An 11,592-nucleotide genomic window follows, 5' to 3' on the forward strand; every position below is an offset into this window, starting at 1 on the left:
CGCGAGCCACCAAGCAGGCGGCGGCCCCCAGCCCCCCTCCTCCGCGGGGGGCGCCGGCACCTTGGATAGCGCCTTCGCCCGTAGATCTTTCTCCCGCTGGTCCTCAGCCGCCGGGATCAGAGGCGACATGGGGGGCTTCTCCACGTGGCGGGATCCCATCCGCACCGCAGTCACGAAAGAGCAGGTGAGAGGGGGAGGAGGGGCGGAGAGGAGCAGGCGACGAGCGTGATGCCCGAATCGCCGCACTTGCGAGTGTGATGCGGGAAACCCTAGTGAAAGATCTAGGGCACCCTTTGGCAACCACATCCACTTATAAAGGGGAGGGGGCGGCCGCTCATCCACCACCGCACTGGGCCCGGGCCTAATCACAGGCGTGCACAAGGCCAACGGGCCAGGCAGGCCAGGCCTAAGCACTGGGGAGCGCCCCTGCGCCCCCACTGGCAAAGAAACGGGCGGGTCACCCGCTGGGCCCCCCGGCCCACGCCCTGGTAGACTGGGCCACTCCTCTAGGCCCAGCATAGGATCAGGCCTGATCGACGTCGACAGCGGAACCCTAGCCTGGACCCGCGGCTCCCTGGCAGGGGCAACCCCGCCGCCGCCGCAGACCCCTGTCGACGCCGGCGAGCTCACCGAGTCCGAAGGCGGCACAGCCGGCACCAAATCACGGCCCCCACCTCCAGCAGGACGCATGAGCGGCTCTCTGGGCCCGCATCCACACCCCTTGGCGGTCGCCAGATCTGCGACGCTAGGCGGCGCCCGCCATGCCCACTAGGAGCAAAAGCACTCCGGCGACCAGCCACGAGGGAGCCCCCAAGCTCCTCCGCACGGGCGACATAGTCACCCACCGAGCACGCCGCACGCGGCCTCGGTGAACCACCACCACTTACCTGGTTGGCCTCCTCATCGTCGTCGTCGGAGTCGACCGCCGCCAGCGCCCAAAACCTGCTGCCAGAGGGTGGCGGGACGGGGGACCGCCCACCAGACCGAGCACACCACCGCGCGCGGCCCTCGGCAGGCCGAGCCGACGTCCAGCCGCCCTCCGCCGCCAAGGAGATCCCCCCGCCGTCGTTGCCACCGGGTTCGCCTTCCGAATCGCCTGGCCGTACGAGAGCCGTTGGGACGCTCTCCATCCACTTTTGTGTCCTCAAGAGGTCTTGAGTTCAAGACCCTGCCAACGCAGTATTAAATAAAACGATTCTGCGGTCTACACCGATCCCACGTCTAAGGACTAATATAGCCATATAGCCTAGACGTGAGGGGGAGTGTTGAAATATATTGCCCACCTCCCTCCATCAGTTCGGACTTTTGAATAAGTTGACTGAAGTATGAATTCAATAAGGTCGTCCCAAAGATCTTTGAACCATGCTGCAAGTGGTCACATTTGAGTGAAGAGCTGGTCGGACCTGCAGCCAAAACTAAAAATTGACGGACGGTGAAGATGCTCAGAAGTTTTAGAAAGGCTGCAGAACGGACATGCGTCCATGGAGGCAGTCCTGTAGTGAAACTGCGCCGGTTAGTATGTAACAGGGGATGATGAACCAGAACTGTAAATACAAGAAGACGAAATTTCCCACGATCATATGCTCTTGCAGTAGGGAAATACCTTGGTCTTTGGCTACTCTAAATTGCCAATAAAAAAGAGGGCCTTTGGTTACTCTACAAAATATAAACTGTGCAGTATAGCACGTGTTTACTTGTTCGAGATGGCACGTTAGCTATCTCATCTCAAAAGAAGAAGATGGCACCGTCGGATCTGCATCGTACGTACGTACGCGGCCTGTGTCCGGAACGGACTGTAGTTGCCCTTTCCGTGTAGCCCTCGAGACAGCACCCACAACCCTCGCCGTCCCGTTATAAAACAAGACAGACCCTCGCCGTGACACCGTCTCACCGCGATCAGCCAAACTGAGCAAGCCATACACCATGTCGACCTCCTGGCATGCCGGCGGCAATGGTCTCCCCTCCGTTTCCGGCTCCGCTTCCTCCATCATCGCCGGCGCCGTGAGCGGCTACCACGTGCTCAAGATCGACGGCTACTCACGCACCAAGGAGGTCCCCAATGGCGAGTGGATCGACTCCTGCCCGTTCCAGGTGGGAGGCCGCACATGGCATCTTCGTTACTATCCCAACGGGAACAAGACAGAAGATATCGATTACATACCCTTCTTTGTCACACTCGATGATACCGTCGCCGAGGGCGAGGCCGTGAAGGCGCAAGCCAACTTCAGCTTGCTCAACCAAGACGGGAATCCGGTGCTGCCTTATCGCTGGGGAACCGGTACCAGAAACTTCTCGGTGGAAAAATCTTGGGGATTCGACAAGTACATCAAAAGGGACGAGTTGGAGAAATCAGAGCTTCTCAAGGACGATTCCTTCACTGCCAAGGTCGATGTCACTGTCATGAGCGAGTTCCGCGCACGGAAGACACCATCCGTCGTGGTGCCACCGTCCGACATACACCGGCACCTCGGGGACCTCCTGTCGAGCAAGGCGGGCGTCGATGTCGAATTCCGGGTCGGCGGGGAGACATTCTCGGCGCACCGATTGGTGCTCGCGGCACGGTCTCTGGTCTTCATAGCAGAGTTCTTTGGGCCCATGAAGGAAGGCACAACCACTGAGGCCATATGTATAGATGACATTGAGGCAGAGGTGTTCAAGCCTTCAAGGCTCTGCTTGCTTTCATGTACACGGATGCATTGCCTGATATGGATCAACAGGAGGAATCTGCCATGGCCCAGCATTTGCTGGTTGCAGCACATAGGTATGATCTGGAGAGGCTGAAGCTGATTTGTGAAGATAAGTTGTGCAATCATATCGATACGAGCTCCGTGGCGACTATCTTGGCCTTGGCGGAGCAGCACCACTGCCACGAGCTTAAGGCGGCATGCTTGGTGTTCCTCAGCCTGCGTTTTGATTTTCGGATTGGGTTTTTTTTCGCCCCCAGACGAAATGGCCGAATTTCAATCAATTCAAAAATTGCGGCCAAATCTCGGACGAAATTGCAAAAACAAAATTTGAATTTTGAATGAAATTTAACCAAAATCTGGCCAAAATTCGGCCAAAATTTAAGAGAAATTTTGCAATCAACGGAGGAAAAGTATAGCAGATCGAGCTCTAGGGGTTAAAAACTGAATCAGTCCAATAATAAACATTGAAGAAGCAAACGAAGAAGGAAGTGCCCTGATGCTACCTATGCATCAGTCCAACATATAAAAACAATCCTCACTGCCACAGACATCAAGTACCATGCCGTGGCCTTGAAGAAGCAACGGAGAAGAAACTAGATGGTGATGGAGGAGGCGCGAGGTGGCCCTGATGGAGGCTGCGCATCGACGCACTCGGATGCAAGTGAGCGGGCGGGAGGTACCCGTCAACGAGGCGGCTTGATGCAGTGGCGGAGTGCAGATTCTTCACTAGAGGAGCTCCGGATGGGCGGGGGAAGGCAGCAGGCTGGCAGCGGCGGCGGCGCGCACACGGAAAGACAGAGGAAACAAGAATTTAGGGTTCGGGCGTTCAGTTTGATGGTGTTTTCTTAGCCGGACCATAGTGGAGGCCTTCTAAATGTTGGGCTGGGCCACAACTTTCAAAGCAAGCCGAAATTTTTTAAGCGAAAGGGACATATTCCGGCCCAGGCGAGATGGCCGAAATTCGGCCAAAATTGGTTTTTTTCGGCCGGAAATCAAAATTAGTTTTCAGTTCACCGGTGAATCTGGATGGGGCCGTGGAGTCTGAAGGTTTCCAGTTTTTAACCAAGAGCTTCCCTGGTGTTATAAAGGATCTTCTAATGTCCCACGTTGCTCCTAGTTTACTCGGGAAAAGAAAATCAAAGGCATGAAATGTCATTTGGAATCATCTGTCCAGAAAGTTACTAAAGACCCTGCATGCTATCTAATACTAGCATTAGTACTTCTTTTGTGTAGTCTTATCTCACAAGGATGTGATGTACGGTGGTTCTTTTTGTTTGGTCATTGTTGTATCCTTCGTGGAGAATTAGCAATGGTTCGACAAGCTATGTGCCAAGCAAGAACTGTATATTGTGAAGTCATGTGTGATGTGCAACATTGGCAAGTGCTTAGTAGACATTGATTTGGATACTCTGGATGATATGGATACTTGTGCGGTTATTGGTATCTTATATTGGGCTGAATACTTTGCTAATGGTGTGCTGATCCATTAGCTACTTGTGTGAAAATATGGTGTGAGTTGTGTGAAACTTACCCTGAGTCAAGTCGTGGACTTGTGCTCGTACTGGTTATTTGTTGAGTTCACTTTCAGGTGTTGCCAGAGCTGGACAAACGTGGTCGATGACAGGATCGAGGGACGAAGCTTAGAGAAGCTGAGGTCCGGGGGATCATGGTCATGCGGGGCGTTCATGCGAAGGAACAATGAAAGTGGAGGATACGATGATCCGGGAGGGCACCGGTTTGTCGTACATGGCTTGTACTGGAGATGTACGGTACGGTACTGAAGACATCACGAGGTGCAAGGCGTGCACATGTGTTTGCGCGCACGGCAGCGGCAACAGGTCGATCGGGCGAGTCGAGCGGGTGCGGCCCAGTCCAGCGTGGGCGGCCCATGTGGCAGGCGTGCGGATCGATGAAAGGCGGCGTGCGCGACGGAGGCGGTCAGCCAGGCTCACGCGCAAGAGCAGACATTGCTCGTTGCATGTCTGCAGCTGAGCGTACATAGGCTAGAGGCCAGAAGGAGCAGGCCCAGCGTGCCCATGCAGCAACGAGGTGAGCGGCCAGGCTCACGCACGATTCTGCCGTCTGTTTCGTTTCAGAGATGGACTCTATTTTTAGGGTGCTGTTTAGCTCTTTAAATAGAGGGGCGTAGGCTAGGTTTTTGGGTGTGTCTCAGGAGAGGAACTCGGATCTTTAGCCTAGATTTATTTGAGAGTTCTTGGATGCTGACACGCATTTTCTGTAACCGATCGACATCGTGGCAATAAAGTGATCTTTGGCGGTGTCATCTCTATTCTCTGGGCTTCTCTAATCTCGGTGAAATCTTCGTGTTAGATCTCTCTAATACTTTGCTGCAGTTTTTTTCACGAGATCAAGGGAAGTTTGTGGTGCGATTAATCTATCTTTCTTGCTAGTTCTCGAAATTAGATCTAGATTGATTTTCGCAGTCTTCTGTCAGCTGTTACTGTTCTGATCATAACTTTTGATTGGTAACTCCGTTTAAGCTGATTCTTGTTGTGTTGATTAGATAATTTCCGTAGCTTTAATTGGAGTACTCATACGTATTTTTTGGTTCAGCAGATCTTGATATACAACTGTTTTACCATCTCGAACAGATTAGAGTTTCAGGGTTTTAAATTTTGGAAAAGTTATAATTTGCTTCCGCGCAATCATTCACCCCCCCTCTGATTGCCTATCTCGATCTCTCATATATGCTAATTAGTGACCTGTTAGTTCAGAACTAGTAAGCATTTCAAATAGTTGAGCTTCACATTGTGCCACAATCGCTACTAGCATTGCGCTGCTTTCTGAGTTCATCCATCCCTTGTTCAGTACAGGGCAGTGCTTATTTACCAGCTCCAGATAGACAATGCCTTGTTTAAATGCTGGTTTGTGATTAATTGAAAAGGCATTGGCCTTGTCTGGTTTTCAACTTTTTCTATGGCTGCAGTTTGAAGTTTTGAAGTTTGGTCTCAAGTATTTTTATACAAGGTGGTTCTGTCTTATGTCTGAAGTTCTTTGTTTTTGAATTAAGGATCATATAGTTACCAATCTTGTAAAATTGATAAAAAAAAGAGCACATCCAAAAGTAAAAGGATTCGGCTATTTACATGCCAAGATGTCTGTACTTGTACAAAAGTTCATTTTAGATTACCTTGTGATTGTAATAGACACATGCTAATTTTTTTCTAAGCAACGAGACTCCTCGTCGATTTCCATTATAGAAACCGCCACAGTTCTACAAAGTTTTTGGAGGAAACAAACGCAACAGAAAAAGAAAGCATCCCTTACATTTCACACCACACCACACACATAGAAGAGTGAAGAATGGAAGCCCCCCCCCCCCCCCCCCCCGAACTACGAGTGAATTGCAAAAAATATCGACATTGAAGGTTAGGGTTGCAGAAATCACAAGTCTCTAGTTTTGTGCCCAAAAACACTAATTCCCATGCTAATTTTTTGCAGAAGCCACAAGACGCTCGGTTCGGTCGTTTTAAGTGGGATTATGACAGGTGGGGCCCGCTTTTGTCGATGTGGCATAACTGTTCATCCGTTTGACTCGTTAGACGCCGTTAGACGCAGTGCGCGGGCCGGTTCGAGCCGAAACCCTATTGACCGGTCCCTCCCTCGATTCATTACAGGCCCACCCACCCCAACCCTCATTCGCTCGCGCTCTCTGCTCCCACTCGTTCGTCATCGTCGATCGTCCACATCTCCGACCGCCGCCGCCGCCGTGTCGCCATGGTGTCCTGGAGTGAGGATGATGACAGCAGTGAGAATGATTACCAGTATGCCACCTCAGGTTCAGACGACGGCATCGTGAAGGTGAGTTGGTAGAACTAGGGCTAGGGTTAGGGTTTGGATTTGGAAATTTTCCTCTTGAGCTTGATCTGAAGTTTCCTTCCCAAATCTCTTGCTTTCCTTTGCACGTGCAGATCCCTGCTACCACGGATGACTCCGAATTTGAGGGCACTGAATTTGTTTTGTGCCATGAACACGAGAAGCGAGCAGAGAGACTTGTTGCTTTCGAGGGCATCCATACTGGCAAGAGGTTCCTTGCTTGTGCTGTGAAGGTATGTGTGTCAAATTTGTGCTAATTAGTTGTTGTGGACTAATTATTTGGTCATTGTTTAGTACTGATTTTGGTAGTTAGCAGATCTGGCTTGTTAGTTAGGTTGTTTTAATATGTGCTCAATGCTTACTGGCTCAGTGAAGTCATTGTTTATATGTGAGCATATGTGCATAGTGTTGTGGCATGTTCATTTGTTTATATGTGAGCATATGACGGTGTGGATAAGTGAGGTCATTTGTTTATATGTCAACATGTGACAGTGTGGACAAGTGAGGTTTGTTTATATGTCAGCATGTGCATGGGGTTGGAAGCACTCATTAAAAATTGTTATTAGGTACTGCTGGCCTAGTTGCTTTTAGTTAGCAAGCACTCATTATTTAGCTTGCCTAGTTGTTGGTACTGGATGGAGTGCCTACTTGTTATTAGTAAAGCACTCATCGTGGCATGTAGCTCATATCTTGTTGTTTAACACTGTAATTTAACAGGATGGTAAAAACTGTGGACTAGTTGAATGGATTGATCCATCTTGGCCAGCTACAATGAAGAATGCACTGTCCAAGCTGTGGCATATGTATGAAGAGTCCAAGAGAAACAGGACTAAGGACAATCTGATGAACTCATTTGCTGTTCACAAACTGACACAAGATAAGATCAAGCTGCAGCCAATTATGAGAAGTTGGTTGAAGATGTCCAAGCCCTTTTGGATGAGAATGAGAGAAGGGCCCATATGGAAAGTAAGCCTGATGACATCAAGCTCCAGGAGAAGTATGACATGGTTAAGAACCTGACAGTAGCTCAAGCCAGTGTCATTAGGAACATGAAGTTGAAGCTTGCTAAAGAGAAGAGTAAGTTGTAGGCCCACATTGATGACCTTGAAAAGGTTGTGGAGCAGACCAAGGTCAAGCTGAATGGGATCAAGGCAATCTTAGATGAATGAGCCACACTGGGCAGTGATGGTCATGGAGTTCATGGTCATGTATGGATCTCCTTATTAGTTATGTAATGGTCATGTATGGATCTCCCAATTATGCTACTTATTAGTTATCTAATGGTCATGTATGGATCTCCCAATTATGCTACTTATTAGTTATCTAATGGTCATGTATGGATCTCCAATTATGCTACTTATTAGTTAGGTAATGGTCATGTATGGATCTCCCAATTATGCTACTTATTAGTTATGTAATGGTCATGTATGGATCTCCCAATTATGCTACTTATTAGTTATGCATTGCTTATGTATGGATCTCCCAATATGCTGAATGTGATGAATTTGGATGTGGATTTGTATATCTGAAATAGCCCTATACTAATTATTGTGGTTTTTTCGACCTTGGGGGAGCCTATAATCATTTAGTGGTTTTTCGACGTCGATGGACTCTAGACTCATTTAGGTGGTTTTTCCGACGTCGATGGACCCTAGACTAATTTAGGTGGTTTTATCGACGTCGAGGGACCCTAGACTCATTTAGGTGTTTTTTTCGATGTTGAGGGACCCTAGGCTCATTTACTTGGTATTTTCGATGCCGAGGGAGCCTAGACTCATTTAGGTGGTTTTTTCGACGTCGATGGAGCCTAGACTCATTTAGTTGGTTTTTTGACGTCGATGGACCCTAGACTCATTTAGGTGGGTTTTTCGACGTCGATGCAGCCTAGACTCATTTAGTTGGTTTTTAGACATCGATGGACCCTAGACTAATTTAGGTGGTTTTGTCGACGTCAAGGGACCCTAGACTCATTTAGGTGGTTTTTTCGACGTCGAGGGACCCTAGACTCATTTAGTTGGTATTTTCGACGTCGAGGGAGCCTAGACTCATTTAGGTGGTGTTTTCAACGTGATGGAGCCTAGACTCATTTAGTAGGGTTTTCGACGTCGATGGAGCCTAGACTCATTTAGGCAACAAGTTCAATAACCATCAACATCCAGCATCAAGATCAAAAACCATCAAAAGGCAACAAGTTCAACACCTGGTTCAAGCAGCCAATAAAGGCATCAAGTTCAACATCTGGTTCAAAGCTGCCAACAAAGGCATCAAGTTCAATAGCCAACAAAGGCATCTAGGTCTAGCAGCCAACAAAGGCATCTAGTTCAACAGCCAACAAATGCATCAAATTCAACAACCAACATAGGCAACAAGTTCAACAGCCAACAAAGGCAACATCTAGTTCAACAGCCAACAAAGAAAACATCTTGTTACCAGAAGCATATAGGTACTCTTTCATCTTGTAGGAAACAGTCCTCTTCCTTCCAGTCTGTCTTGGAGCATGAAATGTTCCCATATGGCCTGCAGCAGATGTAGATGATGTACCAGCTGGGGTAGCATTCTTCCTGGGAGACCTCCTTGGAGGAGGAGTAGGTGCTGGGGTAGCATTCTTCCTAGGAGACCTCCTGGGAGGAGCAGTAGGTGCAGTAGTAGCAGGTGCAGCTCTCATCCTTGGAGGAGCAGTAGGTGTGGTAGCAGCAGGTGCAGCTTTCTTCCTGGGAGGAGAAGTCCCAACATCTGCTGTAGATGGAGATGGCCTCTTCCTTGTTGGTGCAACAACTGTAGATGAAATGGTGGTTGAAGAAGAAGCATGTGACCTGTTTGGCTGCATTTAAAAAACAGAAACAATTATGAACTATGAATTACAATTGAGACATAACTACAATTGTATTTGTGCCCACATTGAGACATAACTACAAAAACAGAAACAAAGATGCTTAGCTAACATGATGCTGGTTTTTTCTCATAGCAAGAGTTGGTTTCAAGGGCTTGGAGCACACATTGTATCTGTGCCCTACAAGTTTGCAGTTGCTACAAGTAATGGATGACATCCTAGATGTATCTCTTGGTGCTGGCTTCTCAAATTGGTTTTTCCTCCTCTTTGTTTGTTGTTTCCCAACTTTGTCTCTGAAAACTGGAGGCTCTATGTCCTGAGTTCTTGATCTTGGCCACAGATTTGGACCAGGGACAGGAAATATGATATGGCCATATGCTTTTTTGTACATTGCCTTCTTGAAGAAATCATCAACAAAGTCTTCAGGTTGCAACTTAGCTTTCACAATTGCAGATACTGCATGATTGCAAGGCATAGCAGTCATATCCCATTTCCTACATCCACATGTTCTGTGCAGCAAGTTCATAGAGTAGGTGTTATCTCCACTACTAACTTTGTAAATGTTAGGACCAGCCATCAAAGATTGGCACCACCTTGATTTGTACTTTGCTTCCTCTAACATCTCTGCATATGTTGGGCAAATCTCCCAATTTGATGTATCTTAGTTCTATTGGTGTTAAATTTGACCATCAATTTAGTCCTAATTCCTTCCAGCATGGTCTTTATTGGCTTCCCTCTAACATCTAGGATCATTTTGTTAAACACCTCACTGATGTTGTTCACAACTAGGTCAGTCTTGCAGGTAAACTCCATTGCATGTCTAGCCCATGTATGAACTGGTACTTTATTAAGCCGTGCCCAAGCTTCCTTACACTCTCTTTTCAAATCATTCATTGCAGCTAGGTGTCCATTCTTAGTATAAGAGTAGCTAGCTGCATCCATGTGTTTCTTTAATTCATCACCTCTAAAACCAACAGTTTGGAAATTCTGATATATGTGTCTAAGGCAGAATCTTTGTGGACAATTGGGAAAAACATGGTTTACTGCATTTAAAAGGCCCTGTTGACACAATATGAACTAGAGCTAAATATTGGGCCATTTGAATTGTTCATAGAGAAATGTGCATATGAAAAACTTAATAGTACAATAGAAAATATGAGAAGAGAAGTTTACCTTCTGCCTATCAGAAATGATAGTATAATAGCCAAATTTTTCACTTTCTCCACCAAGTGCATCTTTCAGTTATGGAAGGAACTAGGTCCAGCCGTCTGTGTCCTCTTTGTCAACAACTCCAAATGCTATAGGATATATGTTGTTGTTTCCATCCCTTCCTGTTGCAGCAAGGATTTGTTGACCTGTTGACAGCTTGATAAAACAACCATCTACACCTGCAAAGTGACAAACGTGAGAAGATAGTGTATTTAATGTGGCCAAATAATAAAAACACCACACAAATTACAACACAATGTACCTATGAATAGCCTGCATCCATTTAAAAACCCTTCTTTGCAAGCATTAAGACAGTAGAACAGGCCATGGAACCTTGGGTTCTTGCTTGGGTGCTCTGGCAGATGCTTAGTGGTCACTACACATCTACTTCCTGGGTTTGTGTCTAAAACAGCCTGCAAATAATCTCTAATCCTAGTGTATTGACCTCTCTGGTCTCCTTGGACAACCTTCAATGCTTGTTTCCTAGCCCTATAGGCCATATGGGTTGAGATGTGTACTCCATATTTCTTCTTCAAATTCTGCATTGTTTGTGGTTATTGGTGTGCCAATATCAATTCTCAGCATATCCTCACACTGGCGTGCCACCCATTTTGTTGTGACCTTGGTATTCTCTGCTACTGCTGGGCATGTGTGTAGAAAATTAGCCTTTCTTATGCAAAAAGTACTTTCATTTGCAGCAACAGAAGCTGCAATGTAGAACGGGCATTTTACATTAGTGCACACAACTATGATGCTGTCATTGCAGTTTCTGTGGAAGTCATAGTTCCTATTCCGACTTATGTGAAATGTCTGAAGTGCTCTCCTAAATTGTTACACATTAAGGAAACAAAGCTTTCTACAAAACTGGTCCTTGGGGTTCTCTCTATCATCACTGTACCACTTCCTTGGTTGTGATTTATATGCTCTGCTCTTCCTTCCATTGGGCAGAATATAAGGTGCTTTCTCAGCTCCATCATCATATTCCTGCTTTGTAACACCCACGATGCGGCTATATCTCCCACGTGTCGG

At 47.3% G+C, this 11,592-nt stretch overlaps 1 protein-coding gene and 2 pseudogenes across 1 annotated transcript; 2 read left to right on the top strand and 1 right to left on the bottom strand.

Moving 5' to 3' along the window:
• Positions 1–1,923: 1,923 nt before the first annotated feature.
• On the top strand, positions 1,924–3,835 carry LOC125528865 (BTB/POZ and MATH domain-containing protein 1-like; annotated as a pseudogene).
• Positions 3,836–6,425: 2,590 nt separating this feature from the next.
• On the top strand, positions 6,426–7,693 carry LOC147972867 (uncharacterized; annotated as a pseudogene).
• A 1,202-nt stretch (positions 7,694–8,895) lies between these two features.
• LOC147972868 (uncharacterized) lies at positions 8,896–9,976 on the bottom strand. Its single transcript, XM_087524484.1, has 2 exons — positions 9,467–9,976; positions 8,896–9,345 (listed from the first exon to the last, which is right to left on the bottom strand). The coding sequence occupies exons 1-2, from the start codon at positions 9,974–9,976 to the stop codon at positions 8,896–8,898; spliced, it is 960 nt and encodes a 319-aa protein (XP_087380610.1).
• Positions 9,977–11,592: the final 1,616 nt, after the last annotated feature.

This window comes from Triticum urartu, chromosome 5A (assembly GCF_056163025.1).
Source record: "Triticum urartu cultivar PI428250 chromosome 5A, HENAU_Tu73, whole genome shotgun sequence".
Taxonomy (NCBI): Eukaryota; Viridiplantae; Streptophyta; class Magnoliopsida; order Poales; family Poaceae; genus Triticum; species Triticum urartu.